Source organism: Cryptotermes secundus, unplaced genomic scaffold (assembly GCF_002891405.2).
Source record: "Cryptotermes secundus unplaced genomic scaffold, Csec_1.0 scaffold319, whole genome shotgun sequence".
In the NCBI taxonomy this organism is placed as follows: domain Eukaryota; kingdom Metazoa; phylum Arthropoda; class Insecta; order Blattodea; family Kalotermitidae; genus Cryptotermes; species Cryptotermes secundus.
In genome coordinates this window covers 1,363,109-1,386,953 of record NW_019724587.1, presented here as the reverse complement: position 1 = coordinate 1,386,953, position 23,845 = coordinate 1,363,109, and the positions used below count along the sequence as shown (strand labels likewise).

At 39.3% G+C, this 23,845-nt stretch overlaps 1 protein-coding gene across 1 annotated transcript in view; it reads right to left on the bottom strand.

Annotated features, from left to right (window-relative positions):
• The window catches only part of LOC111862320 (titin), a 584,441-nt gene that overhangs the window by 375,473 nt on the left and 185,123 nt on the right, over window positions 1-23,845 (bottom strand). Inside the window, exon 4 of the mRNA XM_023847603.2 lies at window positions 6,504-6,671. Within this exon, the coding sequence (XP_023703371.1) occupies window positions 6,504-6,671 (168 nt within the window). The remainder of the gene's footprint in view (window positions 1-6,503; window positions 6,672-23,845) is intronic.

The window sequence follows — 23,845 nt, the reverse complement described above, 5'->3', positions numbered from 1 at the left end:
ATGGCGGAGAGGGTCAGATCTTCAGACCTCTGTTTGAGCAAGGGAGAAGGGTCCAGATACACAACGCACAGGAGTCAAGGTAGACCCCAGAGGCTATGCAGACGTAACTGCGAGTACCAATATCGTGCCCCTGCTGGGAATCGAAATCTTGTAGCTCCAGTGCGTAGTCAGATAATTGACTGAGATATTTCGGCAGGCCTTGACTTAGAATTTTGGGGGTAAAATGTGTATTTGTTGTTGGTTATTTAAATAAGCTGTCGCGTGTGTGCTAGACAACGCAACAAGAAATGTTGTGGGATTCGGGTTTGAATGAATATTTATTGGTCAGTCACTTATACACTAGCAGTTATTTACAACTTATAAAGTCGTCGGATATTTCTTCTTCACTATGACAACTTCTTGCACCGCTGATCTCGGTGAAATTTTCTCTGTATCTCTGTTGTCTCTGTGTAATCTCTTCTCTATAATCTTTTCGTATCGCTTTGTATCTCGGCTCGTTGAAATCTTTTCGTATCTCGTTGTAATCTGGTCTCAAGTCAAAGTCACATTGCGACTGACGGTTAGTCAGTCAGTCAGTAAGTCTTGGTGTCGAACCCAATCTGGGGCTCATGACCAGATATTATTACCGTTTGACAGTTACGGTCTTATTTTTGTGGGGCGCCCTCTCTGACAAGAGGACGGGTCTGTCTTTTGCATATGCTGCTGGCCGTTTCCAGCACGGTGTTTCTCGGGTCCGAGTCCCTTAGGACTCGCGACCATATTTTACTGTCTCAAATCTAAGACTTCCCTTTTCGTCGCCTCCTACGACTTGCAGGGTCACGGTGGAGGCATTCGACCCCGACTCCACACGGGGGAATCTGGTCTCAATTCCAACACGGTCTTCCTTTATACCCTACTGTCGGACAGAATATAAGACACCTAGTTCAAGGGTTCCATTTCACCTGTTTTCTCCTCCGATATTAGTGTTTTGTTTCGTTGTAGTGGTATCTTCGCTAATTAGGTAGCGTATTCTCTCGTTGCTAAGAGTTTCCTAGCCTTTGTCATGCAACTGCCTCCAACAATTCGTGTGCAACGGTGGAAACTCCACTGTTAGACTGCTAACCGCTGTCGTGTGAACGATGGTCGTTGCCTGGGAAATCAATTTTGATCTCCGCAATCATTCCGGCTTTCTGGAGGTACTCCACAGTATTCTCAGTATCCAAGATGCACAGCTTCCGATGGCAGGATGATGAAATAACAAAGGGTTGGAAGGCGTTGTGACCTAAACAAGGTAGTATCCTTGCATTTTCCTGTAGGGGTTGAGAAGAAGCACGAACAACAGCAGTCAGGTTAGCTGATGCCTCGTTCGAGATTCTGAGGGCATAACTGCCTGCCTACCTACCTACCTACTTACCACTCGGCGCTACAGCCCTGGGGGAGCCTTGCCTCCTCTACAACCAGTCTCCACTGCTCTCTATTCCTCATCTTCTCTATTCACTCTTTCACCTTCATCTTCTTCAGGTCGTTCTCAACATCATCTAGCCATCTCATCCTGGGTCTTCCTTTCCTTCTTTTGGAATATAGCCTTCCTTTTAACATTCTCTTTGGCACTGCATTGTCTTCCATTCTTTCTCTGTGACTTGACAAATCTTACTATATCTTCTCCTTTCAGTAATGTGGTTTCTCTTCGTTGTGTCTTATCCTCCGTATATTATTTTATTCTGAATATATTCTGTATACTGAATACAAATCAAAACGCTAGGCGTAGAAAAACCTCTTCGATAACACTGGTGCAGATTATCAAGAATGAGTAACTGGAAAGGAGCTTTTGTAAAGCAGTATATATATTTGCTCTTAAATATACATTTACGATATAGTTATATGTTCTTCATTTTGAAAAGCGTGAAACATGAACGTTACTAAAGATTGATAAACCCGAAGCTAGCAGATGTAATTTATCTTGTTCAATTCGAACCAGCTCTGTCGGGCAATATCAGCTGCAACAACTAATGACGACAGAAGTAATTTAGAAAGTCAAATGACGTAATGAGAACTTCATGAGTTTTTGTGTATGACACAGCAGCTGAAGAAAGGCTTAACTTAGAACTCATCCAAACCCGCCTTCCCCCGCAGACTTATGTCTCGAATCGAGCGGCAGGGACGGAGAACTTGGCGGGACGGGCTTACGCCTACTGCGCGCAGAAACGCGTTAATGAAATTTCTTGAGAAGAAATGGCACCATGTTCCCCGACCGACGCCTCAGAGGTACTCGCGCCAAGGAATTTCTCAATTCCTGTTCGGTTTTTCCCGAACTTCACACTTTGCTCAGTATCATACACAATATCTAGAGTTACATGGGAAAACCTTTTTTTATTCTTCATATATGAACCATATAGTGAGAATTTTGATCGTGGAATATACTGACAACCTTTTTAGTAAAAGAATATACTATAGTGTTTGGGTTCACTTGAGGTAAAATGAAGTTATCAATAAAATCCGTACCTTACGCGCCTCTCTCAATTTCTCAGCATGAACAACTTTCTATTTTAGTAATGTATTCATATATACAACCAGAGGTTAATATGCGCTGGCCCAGTTTATTGGTCATATGATAATTTTTTTCATCAGCCACCTCCCTCAAAGCGAAACCGCATCTATCTACGCCCATGAAATTGCACCCTACCAGCTACTTGTCGAAACTAAGCCAACTCCACTGAGAAACCATCAGTCTCTAAGCTACCCAAGAACTTACCAAAATTGTATTGATTCCGAAGGTACATTTCCGTGTCCATAAGATCCCGCCACTGGTCACTATCCTGAGCCAGAAGAATCCAGTACAGGCCACCCAATCCTACTTCTGTAACCTCACACATAGATCTAGGTCTTCCTTCTGGCTTTCCTACAAACACCTGTGCACATTTCCCTTTCCTTTGAGTGCTACATGCAATGACCATCTCATCATTGACTTGGTCATTCCATAAAACGATAAAGTTGCCCTGTGCTTAATTAATTAAGCACTAAGCCATGACGATATGTGGAGGGGTACAGTTGTAGCTCCACCATTCTTGACCTCAGCACTAACATACAAAATAAGGTACTGGACAGAGAGAAAAAAAAAACAAGGAATCCTCAACAGGACTCAAACAGACAAAAAGACTTATATCAGGACCCTCTGCTAAAAGAACGAGGGTGCTGTTTAAACTAAACAGAGATCAATTAAGATGGGTGGTAGGGTTACCTACTGGACACTGCCACCTAAAAGGACACATTTTCAAACTGGGACTGACAGATGACCTAACTTGTGAAAGGTGCCTACAAGAGGACGAATCAGACTCACACAACCTATGTGAGAGTGAGGTCATAACTTATTTAAGATTTCGCCACCTGGGTTAGTTCATAATGGAACCAAGTGACTATTATGACGCTCCCATAAATAAAGTCCTACATTTCATTCGAAGTGTAGGATTAATAAAGGGTTAATCCAAAGGGGAAGCACAATACATCAGTGAAGGTCCAGTGATTGAGACTAGTTCTTTCTAACGGGCCCAACTGAGTAGGCCTATCCTGCCTCATCTACCTGACAAAGGAGACAGATTCAGTCTCCGAAACGTTGTGTTTTTTGTCTTATATATATCAGACGATGGATAGAGTCCAAAAATTAGCCCAGTAGTTCTGTACAGCATACACCATCGTCAGAATCGTTTCAAGTTTGTCTCTGTGACAGTTTATCTCACATGTACAGAGTAATTCATAAGGTTCTCCGGGTTTTCCGAAATCAGCAGTTCTCTGTATTACTCTGTATATCGAGAGCCAGTGCGGAGAGTGAAAATTTGGAGCAATAAAGTTTTTAAAATAACTGTTTGCGATTTTTCTCCTAGTGTTCATTTAATATAGACACAAATGTTGGGGTTCAGAGCTACCACATTAGTGACGCCACACGGAATAATGAGAGATTTCTTCTCCTGTTCATTGCGTTTGGTGAAGTATTTACTAATTCGGAAATACTACAAGATTCAAATAGACGTGTGAGTTGTAAATCGTAATAAGCCATACGTTCATGTTCAGTACCAGTTCTCTGTAAGATAAACAGTTCTCGAGAAGACCAATGGGACGGATTTCGGCTTCACATAACGCATAATATGGACAGATATCAACTAAAATTAAAGAAAACAGGAAGATTTCAATGTAGAATTTCATTGAAACCCGGAGTTTAAGTTTAAGAAGAACAGATATAAACACAAAATTATTCATAATATTATATTTCAGCATCTTGTTGCACTGTTGTATCACGCGTTCACTGATTTCCGTCTCGGTCTTACAAGGCAGAAACATGCTGCAATTGAAAGTGATTGTAAAGGCATTTTAAAATAAAGGAGAGATTGTGAACGGGTTTGGGCTGCATTAGAGACGGAAATGAGTGAACGAGTGATACCAAATTATTCGATGAATTATTGAAATTATGAGCACACTGTATGCGTGCCTCGTATATAGCATAAATATAAGTTAAAACTACAGAACATGACATGCATCAAAATGTCAGGCTAACCGAATGCATTTGTTTAAGGTAAATAATACTGTGGCATATAGCCCCTTTGTTAGGCAAAGACTGCGAAACGAGACAACAGCCGTTGATAAGCAGCGGACCTCGTGAAACAATGAATGTACAGTTGGAAGCGGTGTTTTCTATGTGGTTCATTCTGAGGCTATATGACTCGACCGACCGAGTTCAGTTAGTGCTGTGTAGTGCACTGGAGTGGAGTGTGTTTCCTGGTGAGCGAATGAGTGAGTGAGTGAGTGAGTGAGAGAGTGTGTGTGTGTGTGTGTGTGAGTGAGTGAGTGAGTGAGTGAGTGAGTGAGTGAGTGAGTGAGTGAGTGATTGAGTGATTGAGTGAGTGAGTGAGTGAGTGAGCGGGCTGCTGTGTTTCAATCCTTGTGAGCTGTTGCTGTTAGAAGCTGAACTGTTGAGTGTGTGAATTAGCGATAGCTTTAGAGTAACTTGTGCGTAGTTACGATCCGTAGGTGTCCATTAAATCCAATTACAAATCCAAACCCCGTCTATGGTTACTCAGACTCGTAACAAAACCGTAACCAGTCGTGTTTCTACTGCAGAAGCAACCCACATTTCACTCGAAATTGATCCCAGATTCCTACACGCTTCAATGTTGAGCAGGCCGAGTTGGAGAAGCATTTACTCCGTTCTCTTGTAGCAACTTAAAAGTTGTTACGTTCCCCCGCAGCCGGTTTGTACGGCCTGTGCTTGTTAGTCAGGAAGGGGCCCGAAAGAGAACGGATGAGTTGATGGCCACTTCTTGAATCTCGGAAATGTTCCCTTCTTGTTTGTCTGCCCTCCATCTCCACACATTCCACTTCCTCTAAGAGGAATTTCCTCCTTTCCTTCCGCGCTTTCTTTCCATTTCAGGGCTTTATTCCCCACTTCACATCCAACTACCTTAAGGCTTAAAGAAGTATTTTGAACAGACAACTAAGTATTTAATGTTACGGCCATTGTTACTATATATGCGTGTGTCTATATATATGTATATGCGGTGAATATGCCTTTATACAATATAATCAACCTAGACGTTGTGCAAAATCCTGGTATTTGATTATCATATGAATCTAGTAACCTATCTCTAAGTGAAATTGAAACTGGAAGCCTCAATGCAATAAAAATGCCAAGAAAATTAAAGGTCCATTTCCCGTATAGGCCTAGGTATCACGTTCATATCCCACAGTTGTTTTGTCTACAATATATGTTCCTCTCAAATTCAAACAGTGCTTCGCTATTATGTGTCACGTATTTGCAATCTCGATCTAAAAGAAATTATTAATTTACAATTTACGCGATTTTAATTTCGAAACATTCTTAATTTAAAATCGTGTTAATTATACTGTATACACGACTTTACATAAGCAAACACAGTGATTAACAAAAGAAAAGCAACAATTTTTGTTCATGATTATGAGGAGGGAATATGCAATTAAAAGGAAGTTATGAACGACACAAGGGAAGGGATAAGGTAAAAAGAAAAAACAAAGGTGACTTCAGTTATAATCTCGTCTACGGTTTTGCCAGAAGAAATTGAAAGCCACAGAATTTCCAGCAACAATAGTAACTTTTCGGCCGGAACTTGACAAGAGAACTTCCGGAATCGATACAAATAGATGTCCTGTCACTGCGTAACTCTTTCAGTTACGAAGACTCGAATGAGCATTGAGGATATAAACCTACCTGAGCGTAGTGTGTATGAGGAAACATCAATGAACGCTTACATACGAGTCAATGAAGCCAAGAACTACGTTGTTAGCTGTCATCGTAAATTCTCAGTGAGCTTTCCTTTTGCGATTGCTCATCTAAGGGGAAGAGTCTGGAATTCTTTCCGGTCTCACCAACACAATAACTTTGATACTCTATCTAGAGGATTTACTGTATTGACCACTAAAGTACTTAAGAACTTAACAGTTTAAAAGAAGCAGAGGTCAGTACAATAGAACCTTTTAAAAAGAAAGGGATGGAAACATACCGGGCATCTTATTTGTTCCATTCCACCAGACGACATTAGGAATTGGCTTTCCGCCGCCTGATTCACACGTTAGCGTAAGCTCTTCGCCTTCTATGAAAGGTCCAATTGTAGAAGCATTTCGAAGTTCACTGCCGTCATCCTTCGTGATCCTCACATATTCCGGCTTTACTGAAATCAGAAATAACACAACATTTCAAGGTCATACATTACTCACCTATGTGTACATCTTAAAACCGCACACTGCCGTCACTTCTCGCAACCGCTGCTCACCACTTCTCAGGGTTGTTGCCTATCTATCTTTATGTTTATTTATTTGTTTGCCCGCTTCGGTAGAACACTTTTGACTCTTCTCAGGGTTGTGCCACGGTAATAACTGGGGCAACGCGGAGACTGCACATTTAAAACAAGTCCACTGATACAAATAAATACTCTATTTCTGCTTAATCACAATATTGTTTATTTCAGAATCAAACTATAACTTTATCGGCGAGTAGGGAGTAATGTGCCAAAGATTAATCGAGCCAAATAAATACTGTTAAATTTAGATAAACTTGGAGAGAGCAGGTAAATGACGTCTGCCTCTGGTGAATTCTAAGTGCCAAGTCCGATACGTCTGTCTCTGATGAATTCTGAACGCCAAGTGCCTCTGCTTCTATTCTGCGGGAGCGTCACTTCATCCCCTGTATAGGATTTGGAGACGGCCTTTCTCCCCAGACAAGAATAGTTTCTAATGGCTGAATTTAACTGCCAATTCATGATACCATCAGTACAAGACAATCACATTAATAGCTTTTAGAATGAAGAGATCCAGAGATATTGAACCCCGAACCCTGCCATGTGAAAGCGCTTATTTCTTAGTTTAGGGCAGACAACAAACATATCCTTTTCATAATTGCCTCGACCCTCTAACGGTCTCCCAAGGTCCAGGTAACAAAATAAGTTGTTCCTGTCTAAATGCGAAAAGCATGTCAACTTCTTAATGGATGGGTCTCCCTAATAAATCAGTCACTCTATTGAAATGACTAACGTGGAACACAGTGTCCATTAAAGAATATTAAAAGGTTTGGAAGGTTACAATCTAAAACTATATTTTCCAAGCACGATGAATTTTAATGCAAGAGTCCAAAGAGAATATTCTGATAACAAAAGTCGTTATCAAAACATAATCCTCTTATGGATTTTTAGCTTTCCCTGTTATCCGCTAGACCGTACAGGCGTACTGTATACGATTCTAGAGCAGAAATACTCGTACTCCCCTTACGAACTGAGAGCGGAATCTTTGAAGGCCTTTCCATCGCAGTAGAAACTAAGAATTTACGTTTAACTGATGCAGTAATAAAATGGTTTCCGGTTTCAGAAACCATAAGTAACTGCATTAAAACTGAGAACGAATTAAACAAATTCAATATTTTAGTTATCCTGGTTCATTAATATAATAGTATGTTAACAACTCTCACATTATTAAAGTAATCGTATTATTATTACTTGCTCCTCATCTAAAAATTGTCCCTCTGCTAGATGTGCAGCAGCTGGTAATGTAATATGCAGGGATGTTGACATATTCAGAGCCAGGAAGTTCTCCCCAAACGATTTTTAAATATAGTATCATTGTTAGTATTATTATTTGCACGTACAATAAACAAAAATTAAACTGAATTATTATTATTATTATCCTCTCAGAAAATCTGTACTTTTCATTTCTCAATTAAATATTTATACGTTTCATTTCACAGTTCTCAATAACACTTAGATTTATGTTAATGAAATTATTATTATTATTATTATTATTATTATTATTAATATTATTTGTTTGTTTGTTTACTTGTCTGCATTATTGACTTATGTTAATGAAATTATTATTATTGTTGTTTTTGTTTATTTGTTTACTTGTCTACATTATTGTGTTTTCCTCCAGTGCTTGCCTGTCATTTGTCTTTGACTTTATCTAGTGTTTGTCCTAATGTAATTACACTAATCTACCCTGTGATCTGTCTGTAATTGGCCTTGCGGCTGTTGACTCGGCACATAAATAATAAAGAACTGAATTGAATTGAAATATTAGTGCAGTTGATAATGATTGGGATGATATGGATTGGCCTGACCTCAGGTTAGGCACCAGCGGAGAGCTCTTGTGAACATGGTAATGAATTTTCCGGTTCCACAAAACGCAGGGTAGTTCTTGAGTAGATGCACAAATGTCATCTTCTGAAGAAGGGCTCGGCAGAGTGAGTAATTAATAATGACTGTCGCTGAGGCCATAAGGAACATTCTACACGTTTAATTTATGGCCTACGTAGGTTCAGAATTTATTAAGGCTAATTAGCTTAAGGTTTTATATAAATAATTTACTAAATTAGGATTGTACTATATTTTACTTGGAGCACGCAGTAGCGTAGCTGGTAGAGGCACTGTCCTACTAGCCGGAAGGTCGCGGTTTCGAATCCTGATGAGGTAATTGAATTTATTCAATTTACTTAAACCTTCCAGCCGGACAATGGTCCTGGGGTCGAATCAGCTCCTAACAGAAATCAGTACCAGGAATCTTCCTGGGGGTAAAGGAAGGCCTGAGCGTATGGCTGACAACATTACCGCCATCTATGCGCTCGTTGCCTAGAATGTATGGGAGCCTCGACGTCTCACACCGCTTTGGGCCTTTACGATCTGTTACAGGGATACCTTTACCTATTTTAACTACTCTGTATTTGTCACTTTAGTACTCATTAATGAAAGTGTTTTATTTAAGGCAAACACGGAAAGAAGTAGTAGTAATAAGGATCCGTATGATGTATTATAGAAGTATTATTGAGCTCTTCCATAAATTATCAGTATTAATTTCGTATATGGAAATATAACTTTTTACTACTCGTATTTCAGAATTTACACGCTCGTTTTGAATGTATCTCATTTGCACATGCGTTGATCTTAAAAAACCACACGTTACATAATATTATTCAAATTATTACTTTTTAAGCTGACGAATTTATAAAATTTCCCTTTAGTGAAAATAAAACCACCACATATATATTGAATGAGATGCAGGTCCTGAGTAAGAGCACATTTAGAAGAAATGGCAAAACTTCCTGTTTCATATCTGCGAGGAAAGTAACATGCGAACAAAATTACTGAAGCAGAAAGCACAAGAAAGTTTTAGAAAAATTATGGAAAGCGAATACAGCAGCAGCATCGTAAAGGATAACGTTGAGTATAAGGAGCCAACAGGAGGCAGCTTGGCCGTACATCTGAAGCCAGTAACTGAGAACTAACGGACCATTCTTAATTCCAGAACTAGCAATTCTACATGGCCTCTTGTGTGGATCAATAAGCAAATGTAGCTCAGGGCACTACTTGCCCAGATGAAATAGCCAAAGTAACACAATTTCTCCAGCGAGAAAACAACTGGTCCGATAAACATTATTCATACATTAACATACATCAAGAGGAATCATAATATTTCACGGTCTGATGACGAGATTAAAGCAGCGCAGCTTGCTCTAAGAAGAAATTTACCCTTAAAGTCAACACGTCATTTTCCACAGACAAACACACAGTCACACACACACACAGACACCACGGACACAGACACACACACACACACACACACACACAGAAATTAATGTAAAACCTATGACAAACCATAATGTCTGCTCCATGATTCTGTTAGCAGTATGATACAGTATAGGCTCCATTAAAATACTTAAAGTTGCAGAAATATGTTTTAAGGATGTCTGTATGTGGTTTTACAAGACGGTTGTGCTGCTTAACAACAACCGCATGTACCTGAGACTATACCATTATAGCCACCAAAGTGAGCATCTGCAGAAACCAGCTCGTTAGGAAATGTACATATAATGCAATAATGCTGGCCTGTTCGCGCTGTCTTTTCTTCGAGACAGCATACAAAAGCCGCTTTTAGTTCTTCTCGAAAACTGCAAGACTTGCAGTATCTCTCTGGGGAAATGAAATATGTTTTAATTTTCTCTATACATTTTATGAGAATAATTATTGGCTTCCGTAAATATTTATCAAGTTACCCTCCAGACGCACACAGAAACGCATTCAGATCTCTGTGTAATGTCAATTGTCCTTGTTCAGTTCTAACCTAAACTGGAATGTTTCGACAAAACTCAATATGGCATTTCAGGCGGAGTTCAGTTGTTTCGAGTAGACAGGGGGATACACAGGTATGGAGAAATTATAAGATAAGGTCTTCATTTTTTTAATTTCGAAATAAAATACAATTCTGGCGAAAATTGAAATTAAATTACAGTGGAGCAGTTGCTGTATCATAATTCTGAACAACGGAAACAAAACAATGAACCCAGGTTAATAACACAAGTACAATTTACATTTTGCCCTCTTATCTTCTACGTAGAAGAATTTCTCAATTCCGAAACACGAGCAGAAGTAAACCTTACAAAAACCAGTATGCCTATAGCATACATACATGCTGCAACTGTGAAACTTTCAGACATAATTTTAATTTGCAGCATCCTGCTGCACTGCGCAGACCTGACTCTGCGTTCAGCTATTTCGTCGTCTGTGTGCAACGTCGGTTAATATTCTCTCGTCGTTTTCTCTTCACTCTCACTAAACATTTCGGCCTAACTGGCCATCATCATGTGTGCAGGTTGTTGTGATAAATTAATCTGCCCCTCTCTCTAATCCTGTTCTGCTTTTCATAAGAAACAGCATTACAGTGAGGGCAGACTCCATCACAAAAATCTGTACGCCTCATGATGGCCGGTTAGGCCGAAACATGTAATGTCAATAAAGAGAAAACGACCGAATATTATCCGACGTAGCACACAGAAGGCGAAAAAGCGGAAGGCAAAGTCAGGTTTCAGTCACTGCTAAAACAATAAATCCTTCTTTAGATACAATTACCTCTATGTCTTTCTGAACCATGGCGTTATAATTTATAAAACTTTGAACGTAGAGTTTCATTACCACGTATGCTGAGACTTCTGATAGCCATTTCTACCCGCTGTTGCAAATATTCTTATCATAAGGATTTAGACACAAATCTGGACATTAATTTGAATTAAGTTCTACAAAACAAATCTGTATGAAAATCCGATTTTGTACTAAAAGCTTCAAGTTTACGTGTGCCAACAACTTGCTGCAGCATTGAAAGACATGTTCGTAAGATGAAAACACATTGTGCCTATAGGCGAAGTTATCTAGCAGACAGCAAAAACAACGAAGGAAAGTGTACCTAGAAAATATGCAAAACTTCAATAATCAACCAATATATCTAAGTAACTAAACAGTAACTAAGAAATCAAGTAACATATGTTGTTAAAAGAAACAATGTGATTTAGAGAAGATACCTACCATTATTCTGGTAGTGAAGCTAAATACTCACCCCCCCCCCAAAAAAAAAGATAAAAAGAACCCGCCGAGAGGCCTGTACATTGATAGAGACGTTCGTTCATATGCGCAGAAAGTACGTAATTACTGGCCAGGGAGGAAACATAGCCTTTTTCTAACTATTAAGTGCAGTAGTAACAACTTTTATTCAATTTAAGCAGCAATCAACGCCTCGAAGGTCACTATATCAATTTTTATAAAAATAGAGTACTTTAATACTACTTAGTGTATAATTTGACTTCCAAATTTATACGCTAGTGACAGACTACAGCAACACATAAGTATAAGAAGTCCTGGGAAGAATCAATCGCCTAATTTCTTTGATACTATACAGACCTCGTAGAAAACGACTCCTCCAAAAAATCTTTGTTGCCGGAACGTTTTCACCGAATTATTACCTAGCAACAATAGGTAGTTATATGGACAGACCCACAGACACATGCCTCCAACAATACTTGTGTTGCTGCTTGTATTCTTTGCCGCGGAAACGTGTTTACCGAGCAGCTGCCTAACACTGAAAGGAGAGCTACCCTTTACTAAGCCTTTGCTTAACAACAATAGGTGGGACACATACAGGCACATAGTCTGATGGGAGGAATTTATGAAGTACGCCGTTGAGATGTGCCATGATATAGATGCAAAGTTCCATAAACATTGGTTCAGGTATTAAAGAGATAATGAGGGGGAGTTCAGTGACGTACGTACAGTAACACACAAAATATGGAGAGAGCATATGCCTATTTTCATTTTTTCAAAATAAGGAAAGTTTGATCTGATTCCACTTGATTAATCTAACGCAAGCACGTCACGACACATGACAGGAAGCACATAATGTTATCTTTATATTAGAAAAGGGTTCTGCCCAACGAGGTGAGCGCACAGCACGGAATCTGTGACCGCAAACTTCACTCTCACATAGCAGCCATGGTAAGGGCAGCAGATGGAGCTGTGGCCACATCGCGGCCAAGTAACCCAATTCTCTGTATCGGCTGTTCATGTCTCTGCTGGCTACACGGCGTTTGACAGGTGCTCCTGGCAGCCGGTCCGGCAGAGTTCTCTCCCTCTCGGAAACACCGCTCAGTTTACACGACAACGAGCTATACGAGATTAATCTGCAAGCTGCACTCAGGGCCGATGTTGCATGTCTCACTCGAGAAATCCACGTGGTCGTCCTACCTTATTAAGCAGATGATCCACTCTCGGTAACACGCTCAGTGCCAATATTCTGCACTTTCCTGCAAAGTGATGTTGGTAATAATAATGAACGCAGTACGATTCGAACACTGGGGACGCTGGTTCGAATCCAATGCCAGTATGATGTATACTCGAGTATTACTATGTCGTGTTGTCCAGTGAAGTATTGCGGTATGCCGTCTAAAATCATACCACCTGTTTTAATGTTTCGTGATTGCAGAGTAAAAAAGTAAATAAATTATTAAAAAGCATTCAGTATTTTCATACGCTGAAATGCTCGACTTAACAAGGAAAGGCAAGGATTGTGTACGGTATATATATGAGGGTAAATCTATAGTTTGATATTAACGATAAGGCGAGACCGTCGATTGAATAATCTATGAAAAACGATGTGATTCTTAACTATTGTTGGCTTTTCCATGGCCTATATTTTTCAAACGTTAAACAATAAAATAAAACCGTTCCCGGGTTTGAAATTATAGGCAACGGAAACCTCGACATCAATTCAGAATCACCATATTCACTGTTTTAGGGGCGGGAAAGGGACCTTGTCGCATTTATTGAGGATGGTCTTTTTCTCCTGCTCCTTCAGTTCGTTGTATAGGCAAACATGTCTGTTCCGACATCTACTCCTTCATTTCGTGGTACAGGCAAACATGTCTGTTCCGACTTCACATACACAATCCTTCACCTCCAAGGTCTTCCTGGTCTCGGTGTCTCTTTGTTCTATTGTGGAATTTGTTCCGGTATTCTTCCAAGATACGCTTTATCCAGTAGTATCTTTATAGTATATCAGATTTTTATTTTCTATTAATTGCAATTGTTACTTTTCCTTAATACCTTATTCTTAATATTCCTAGAATAGTAGAGCCCTCTAAACTCTTCACGAGTGTGAGCATGATAAAAACAAAATTGTAAAGCGTAATAACATAATCGTTTTTTTTACGGGAAAGAATATTACTCATATTTCAAAATTGGAACTTACAGTTTGATATCTCTATTATTTTGCAATTTTTCAAACGTCTGGTTCTTTCTTACCTTCCTAAAATTAATAACTGGGGCAGTTATGGGGAAATACAAGGGAACACATATGGCGTGTGGTTCCCACGACTGTGACTCAAGATTACTGCTTCCTGGAACGTGATGCCACGTAATTTGGTGGACGTTTGCCAACATTTTGAAAGAAGGTACTGCCTTTATCTTCCGGCTAGAAATTGTAAGCTGTACCTATCTACGAAACATCAGTAAATATTGTCGTGAGTTAGAGTGACTCTCGGCGGGTTTTTGGATTAGATATTGGCCTTAATGACCAAATATAGGTCGTAACTACAATTAACTATAACACTACCGCTGCTTTTCACACTTTACCAATTACTCCAGCACACACTAAATCTTTTCAATCTGTTTCCACTAGTCGTTTCTTGGCAAATGGTTTTAACACAGTAACAGTCTGACTGAGTTACACTCCAAATATTACAGTAACTACAATACACATTGCATGTTCTTTTCATTGTCTGATTTTCAACTGCACACTCAAGTCAAAGTTAAAGTCAAAGGCAAAGTTACTTTACGATCGGCGGTTTACAACCGATTAATTCGCCTTGGCGTCAAGCCTCTTGAGACTCACGACCAGAAATTATGTCTTTAACTGCTCGCTTGCGGTCATAGTTCTTATGTAACATTCTCACTGACAAGAAGATGGGTTTGTCTGTGACGAATATGTTTGGCCTTTAGTCAAATGTATGTATTGCACATATGGCACGTCATTGAAACTCCTTCCTTCCCTTTGCACTATATAGAAGTCCTCTGTCAGTACAGGCCTTGCAAAGCAGTTCACGCTTATCTTACGTATTTATGTTACAACGATGGTTTAATCATTTGAACGTCGTTAGCTCGGCTACCGCCAAGTTTAAACCTCGTCTCGCTTATAACAAACATCTCGGCAATGGCTACGTTGGAAACACAGCTCTTCTGTTTCTGTAGTCCAACCGTTGCATTATTGAGAATCTGTTATCGAGCAACGGACGTTATTCAGATCAGAATCGAAGGAGTACAATGGAGTTCAGTTGGAAGTCAGAACAGTTCCCGTGAAGTGTTCAGTCGGAAGAAGATGGCAGAGTATCAGATAGTGACTTGTGAACTGTTGTAACCAGTTGTATGAAGATCCAACAAATTCGATTGTCAAATACATAACCCATTTTATCAGTCATTCGAACCCCGGATATGTGGAAATACTAAAAGTATTATTTTATGGAATGTGTTGTCATGTAGTATACGTCACCTTGCAGTCTGGTATAAAATCTTTCGTCGACGAGACTACAAGATATCATTACCCAGTCACATCATAATCATCGCCGTGAATGAGTCAAAATTACACATACTTCAACCACACGGTTTTATACGTATCAGGACAAGCGAAATATCCAAATATAAGGCCCACAGACTGAAAGAATTTTACAGTAAGAGACCGTAGAAGCCAACCTTCAATTCGGATTGTACTGTTTGGACGTGTGGGTATGTGGCCTTACGGAGAGCACAATGACGCCTGTCGCAAGACACCGCGAGTGTTTGACAGGTGCCGAGATCCTGTCTATCTGCTGGGCTGGCACAATACCCACCAGAACAACGGATTGGGCAGTGCCGAGCTGACAGCCACTATCCTCTGTCTTGTTCAGTGCAGCCACATGATTTATGATCCACCGTACTGGTCTCGTTTCAAGAAACTTACTTTCAAAGTAAAATCCACGTTACGTGTAAAAGGCGATATCAGTGTTACACGCACTCTTCTATAATGCATGATGTTCTGTCTAAAAATTCAATTTTTATTATTTTACTTTCAAAACGGAGCCTCTTCCAGTATATTTTCCTCTTTCTCCTCGTAAAATACCGATGGTCACGGGAGTAACCAAATTCGACTTCAGTGCAGGTATTTAATTCTGTGTTGATCAGGCTTATCCAATCCATTCTTTAATGTAGAAGACAAAGCAGTACAGCATTCCGAATGGACTATGTCGTTAAGGGAACAATTAGCCTGACGTTTTAAGTGTTCAATTCTCCCTGAGCATGCGCTTTTGCATGCGTCTGCTCACTGTGATACGTTGCTGAAATATCGTTTATTTTGTTTTATATTTGGTAAGCTGATAAAATAATTTTGGTAAGGATTATGTGAGTTAATGTTAGTATGGCCGTTAGAATAGACATATTAGGTTAGATAAATATATCTCCGGATTGTGAGGCTATTGGATTAGTTCCTTTACTTTAAAAATGTAAAATGGTAACATTAACGTGGCCATCGTAGGAGATAATTTCGACGACGGCGTTGGATCTGTCATTTCCGTTTATAGGACTACGGTATGTTTATTTTATCCTGAAATGTATTCAGCAGACTATGGCATATTTATTTTATCCTGAAATGTATTCAGGAAACTAAATCATCTAAGTCTATATAAGTTTTCTATCATTTTCAATCTCACGGGTGGGAATCGCAGATATGGCATTAATTTTTACTTCGGATCCTGATATGTTCCAATTATATTTACCCAATTTCTTACTTGCCGGTCACATTAGCAGAGCGGTCTAAGGCATTTTTTCTCGTCGCCGGGATCGTGGGTTCGAATCCCACATGGATGTTTGGTCTGTGTATGTGTGTGTATATGCGTTCATTCTGCGTTTGTGCTTTCCTGTATTTTGGTAGAGGCCTTGAGACGAGCTGATCACCCGTCCAAGGAGTCCTACCGTCTGTAAAATAATCAAGAAACTGATAAATCAGCCCTGTGCTCCAAAATGGGAGCAAACTCCAAAGAGTGGAGGAAAAGGAAGGAAAAACTGTTATTTAAATGGTAACTATAATTGTGGACTTCTTGGACATTTTCTATCGTTCTGTTTTTTTTATATGGATTTGCTCCATCGATTGGGTCCAACTGAGTAGGCGATGTCTAATATCCAAAAAATTAATAATTGGAATAATATACCATCACAAATTACTATATCCTGATAGTTAATATGTATTATCCCTATTATACATACTCTTGCTTCATATTTAGAAATATTAGGATTTTTAAAGAAATATGTCAGTATTAATCTAAAATTAGTTAAATGTTTCGACGTGTTCTCAATTTCCACAACTACAGAAAGTAGCAAAAGATATCTGAATGGTTTAAACTTCGGCAAATTTGATGGATTGTCTGTTGCTCAGATATATTATTCATCCATAAAAAAAGTAAAGCTATCCCTGTAACAGGCCGTGAAGGCCCATAGGGTTGTGAGACGTTGAGGGTCCCACATTGGCGGTAAGGTTGTCAGCCTTACGCGCCGGCCTCGCTTTACTCCCCAGGAAAATTATTTAATTAAATTCTGGTACTCATTTCTGTTAGAGGCTGAGTAAACACCGAAGTCCAGTGCGGCTGGAAGGACCAATCCAATGACCTCATCGGGACTTGAACCCGCGACCTTGTGGCTTGTAGCACCGTCCCTCAACCAACTACGCTACCGCGTGCCCCATATTATTCATCCATAGTTCACATATACCTATCTACCTGCATAAGCACTATATCGTGGAGGCGAATGGGGAGGGGGTTTGTAGGTTTAATTCAAACTTTTCAGGAAACCTCATCATTGAAATATAGTGCACGGTAATATTCCCATATTCCACGCGCACCCAAGCTTGATTGGGGGCATGTTCTCAACTCTTCTGAGAAGAGTAAATTTTGCAGAGACCCTGGGGAAAGTCAAAATATCTCGTAGTGCACTTCAGAGTTGAGTGACACGAAAAAGGTTTTCGTCTAAACATGCGTTTTTGAAAGGCAGACATTAAAATTTGTGGTTCTTGTATGCAGACTGGTACCGTTCTCATATATTCTATGTAGGAAATGAAAGATTTTATATCATCGGAAGTGCATGTGAGGATCCAACGCTCGAACATCCGCTTCGGACAGTCTACTTTTTTTTTTCTTTTTCCTTGGCACTACAGCCCCACTGGGCCTAGGCCTACCTCCATGAACTCCGTTCACTTCGGTCTTTCTAGATCTTAAACATACGGTAGGACTCCTTGGGCGAGTGAATAGCTCGTCGCAAGGCCTCTACCTGTAGACAAACACAGAGAAGCGCACACAAACATCCATGCCCTCAGTGGGATTCGAACCCATGATCCCTGCTTCCGAGCAAACGAAGACAGTGCATGCCTTAGACCGCTCGGCTACCGTGACCGGCGGACAGTCTGCTTAGCCTGCTATTACTATAAATGCTTCATGAAATATATACCTTGCTGTGACTACTTGCTCCAGCGTATCCTACCTACCACGCCTCTTATATTTCATTATACCCTACACGATCTGCACAAGTGATGAAGACGTTAAGGATTATATAAATAAAATATCTGATATATCTAACGTCATCTCACAATGATACTGACTTGGAGGCTTCATGAAGTTCTGAGAATCATAACTTAATTAAATTTGTAAATAAATCTCGAACGATTTCAATAGCAACTAATTAGCATTTCATCAAAATCTAATATGATCAAATAGAAAGGAATCTTTCAAAGCAGATTTTTTTCTTAAATTACAAGAACAAATTTACATTTTAATCAGATTTTAATCCTAATTACAAGTGCTTGTTTCTGAACGCTGTTTATTAAAACTTAACATCGTTGAAGATGATACGATCAGTAGGAATTCATCCCTTCAAACGAACATGGAATAACGTCTTAAGCATCTACTGGATATCATCCTCATAAATGAATACTGCGCATCGTAACATTGGTAGAAATAATCAACCACTGTAATATATCTCTAGAAAATTACGTGTAAAATTCAAGTATGTAGTGCAAGAAAGTATACGTAAGTCATTCACAATTATACTCCAGACCATATTTCAAGTATTACTTAAGAACTTCAGTCTTCTTATATTATAACTTCTTGGAGTGGGGGTGAGACTGAATCCACTTGGTACGTCGGCCACTATTTGGCGTACTGTACACACCCCGGATGATAAATGTTGATGAGCGTAGAATGAGAATTGGTAGCCGAAAATAAATTAACTGTATAATAAATTTTGTGATACTATTTTGTCACAGATTATATTGGAAATTTTATTTTATTTTTTAATGTGGTACAGTTTTAAACTGACTACGGGCTGGAGGGGCGAGAGGATCGAGTTTGAGTCCCGGTAAGGGACAATTTTCTCCTTTCTACGTCGTCCAGAGAACAGACGGTTCTCAATTGAATATAAATTTTATATTTACATTCGGCTTAAACATGTGCTGTCTTATCTAGTAAAAGTGACTTAGTAGATAAAATATAAGGCTATCAGAATCTCAGAGTGTTACCATTTTATCTATAAGTGTTTCTTGCTCAGAATATTCTATGACCGAATTGTAGGCCTATGACTGTTGATACCTTGGTGAATGAAATCAAACCGGAATTGCTTCTACTGCACTGTCATTCTCCACTAATACCGTAATATGTAGATTAAGAACCTTAATAACAATACATACCCGTGGTCTGATCTCAATTCCTTCTCTCAACGCAAATTGCTTGCATTGAGTGTGTTACAAGGACTTAAATACGCGAGATTCTCTCACAAACGTACTCTCTGAAGACCGCATTAGCGTGACCAACAATATTATATCAAAGAAATCTTTGTAGAAAGTTAGAAAATGAGTAATCCATGTCATACGTACTTTCGTGTCTCATTCTGTGTCTGGATATACAAGATAATTCTAAATATTAAGTAATGGGGGGAATCAATATAGAGTTCACAAATAGAAGTAAAACAGTTGTAATAGACGCAATAGATATACCATGTGATCACTAAATAGTAGTACAATCCGGCTTCATGACAGTCCACTTTTTCTTTTTAAATAAATTCACAAATTTTTGTTACTTCGTATCCAAAATTCATAATTTATTTAAAAATAAAAAAGAAGAATATGTACAAAGTATTAATAGTATCTTCTTAGTAATAATAATAAAGCTAATTTAAGAGAGACATTAAATAATAGCTGAGCGACAAATATAATAGAATAAGATATTTATAATAATATGCTACAGAGGGCCGAATTAACTTTTTAAATAAAAAAGTCTAGGTAGTAGATGTGCATGCGCATGTTCAAAGGCTGATTTCAGTAGTCAAAATGGAGAAGATGCTTGAGGAGTGTACTAGCGAAGAACTGCGCTTTTTGTGCCTTTCTTTTGGGCAAATGAACTCAATACAAAGATATTCGTAAAGAAGTGTTTCCTCTTTAAGGTGGGAAGTGTTTGTCGCGTAAAGCGCTTCACAACTGGGGCGAGAAACGGCCGCATTGGTGCCAACGCTTCGCTGATGAAGAGGTTGAAACGGAGATTCGGAAGTAACTGAGACAACAGACAAAAGAGTTCTATGTTGCGAGTTTCGACTAATTGATAAAGTGATGAGACAAGTGTATCAGTGTTGGTGGGGGATACGTCGATAAATAAATGCTTTTTCTAGGTTCGAATATCACAGTTTTTAAGTTTTATATCCATTTTTGATCTATTTACTGACTCTCCCTCCTAACAGTACACGTCTGAGTGATTTATTTTGTTTGGAATAATTATAGAAGTCTGACAATAAAGTTGGGATATTGAATTTATATACCAGACATATGCGTCTGTTATGATCGTATCCTGTAATTTTGTTGCATGTTAGGTGTAATTACAGTTCATTGTATTTTATTGGCGATTCTTCGTCAGCACCTGCAGCCGGCGCTTTAAAGATGTCCCAGAGTACAGAATAAGGCACATATAAGAAGATCTGATGTTTCTACAAATACGAGTACGTAACAAGGGGTAAAACTGGAACATTAAATGTAACAATTAATCAATGACAAATCGTTCAGTCTTGTGTCGTTTTGAAGAAGGATGAGTGGACGTCGAAGGCTTCTTTTGGGAGGGGGGTAATTTTACAAAGATTTCAGTATTTATCTAGACTGTATAGGGTCAAAGGTTAAGATGAATGAAGAATAATGAATTGGAAAGGATCTGGAAGCCTGCAGCTGTGGCCTTATGAGGGTAATAACACCCTTGCCTACAAAGACTGAGGACCACTGAAAGACGGTGTTTAAGGTTCGAACCAAGCACCTCTAGAATAAAATTCCAAAGTGCTACGGATAGAGCAACCTGCTAGGTCTCGAAAAGGATGAAAATCTTGGGCGGCCCTTTGACCATTAGAAACGATAAATCGATAGTTCAACTGCATAATGCATTGCGAAATGACAGGCGACTGACAATTCGTCAAATACGGAGAGATGTAGGAATTTATTATGTATGGCTCATGTCAGGTCATTGTAACAGAAGATTTCGGGATATGTCTCTTGCAAGTTCGTTCTATGAATTCTGACACAAAATCAGAAAGAAAAGAATTTGTCTGCGATTTCTATCTAGAGTAAATATGTAGAAACTGATTAAATGATTTTTTGTAAATATCTGAGGAGGTTGCAAAATATTGAAACACTGTGTGTGTCGACAAAATATGTCAAAGTGATGTTTCGAAGCATCAGAGGATTCTATTAATCAAGAATATGGTAAATGTGATTTTGTAATATAATCTAATTGGCATAATACAAAAAAAAAATAACAATATAATTAAACTTCCAATGTGAATTAAACGCACGATATGATTTCTTAACGGAAACACGGTACAAATATATCTGAATCGATCCTTCTGAACTCTCGGATCTAGCTAAAGTGACAAAAGGTAAGAACTTTTGAAGATTTATTCTCCAGCGGCAGCGTACTTGGTTGAGGCACTCTGATACAAGCCGTTAGGTGGTGGGCTCGAATCCCGATGTCATTGGAATTTTCAATTAACCTAACCCTTCCAGCCATACTATGGCCCTGGGGTCAACTCAGCCTCTAACAAATTTTCCNGCGACCCGCGCGCCGGGGTGCCACCCCCCCCTCAAAAAATTTTTCCGGGGGGGGGGGGGGGGTAAAGGGCGGCCGGCCGGCGAGCACTGCTGACTTCACCGCCATCTGTGAACCGACTGCCTAGAAAATGTGAGAGCCTCGATGTCTCCCACGGCCTCTTACAGGGATAGCTTTACCTTTACCTTGAAGCTGTACAGGATATTGTTTGGACAGTCTCGCGTGTTTCGTTTGCGGCATGAATGTGTGTCTAATATATATATATATATATATGTACAACTTATAGTTTGCACGAACATTTGTAATTATTTTTTTCTGAAATAGTGTAATCAAAAGTATTTTATTTTCACATTACAACACAAAGATGATGATGATGATGATGATAACTAACCTGAAATCGAATATGCTAAGTCCCATCTGCAGCGTTAAACGCGAGCGATGGTATAACAGGTGGAAGTACAGGGGAAGAAATTTCTTCCTGAAGATCGGTAAACATTTCGACCGTTAAGCAATATGGAGTGAAAAGAGTCTATTTCAGAGACCGTGCTTTGTAATAACATTGCCCGAGGACATACATCTTCTTGCACTACATTTTATAATTAGAAGCTCTGTTTATCCAGTCTACTGTGCCCATTACATTATTTCGGAGCTGGGAAAATTGCAGCTTCATTCCACTATGCCCAAAATTCTAAAGACTAGAGGCGAGAGGCCTTAAGTAAACACAAATCCCATCCCAACATAATCACGTTAATACAGGTATTTTCAGGTGAAATTTAAGGCTTTGCAGCTATACTGATAGAAAGTCTGCACATATTAGTCTAGAGAAAGCAACAAGTATAGCAGAAGACATATCTGCCAGTACGAACATCAAAAGTAAAAACTCTATGTCAGAACTAACAGTTCAGTTAATGGGAACTGTTCTAATTCATTTGAATCCAGAACTGTACTTAGCATACTCTACAAACTTTTAAAGCTAGTGTTCCTACAAAGAACTTAACTGGCTATTATTCATCAGTTAATTTCAGAGTGCCCTTTTAATAACGCTGAGTAACAGAGACATCACAGTAAGAGTGCGGTATTTAATCCATTTGCTTACAAAGGATATGCGAGGAACTAAGGATCATTAAATAGGATTTAGGGGACTGTTTAATTAAAACCCTGAGGTGCGCAGCAGAGCAGCGTAAGAACGGCTAAGCCTAATTTCGGAGAGTCAAACTGCTCATTACTGTAACGAGAGCCACCATGTGAAAAGAAATTGAGCTATATAACACAATATTCTCGTGGTATTGTTTCGAATCCCATGGGTAAAATAAGGGGGGAAATGGTAGCGTAGTTAGTTGAGGTATTAGGTTACGGGCCGGAAAGTCGCGGGTTCGATTTCCGAAGAAATAACTGAATTTTTCAATTGATCGAATCCTTTCAGCCGCACTATGGCCCTGGGGTCGACTCAGCCTCTAACGGAAATGAGTACCAGGAATCTTCCTGTGGGGTAAAGGGCGAACGGCGCGTGAGTTGATAGCATCACTGCCATCTGTTAGTCAATTATCTAAGAAACGTGGGAGTCTCGACGTCTCATATCTCTATGGGCCTCCACAGCCTGTTACAGGGATAGTCACGCCATGAAGGCATGTGGCATTACTGAAGATACAGGTCCTCACATTCCTAACGTTGGCACTAGATAAAATTATCCTATGCGTGTTTGATAACGAATGAAGATAAAACACCTTTTTTTTTCAGCAACTGTTGGAGCAGGTAAGTTCTACCACGGCTGATCATGCTGCCGCATAATTCGGTAGCTTTGTACCAAGCAGTACATAAAAATCCGTTCGTTTTGTGGTTGTAGATAAATGCATTATTTCCTCAAAATGACTGCTTAAATTTTCTGAAAACTTTCAT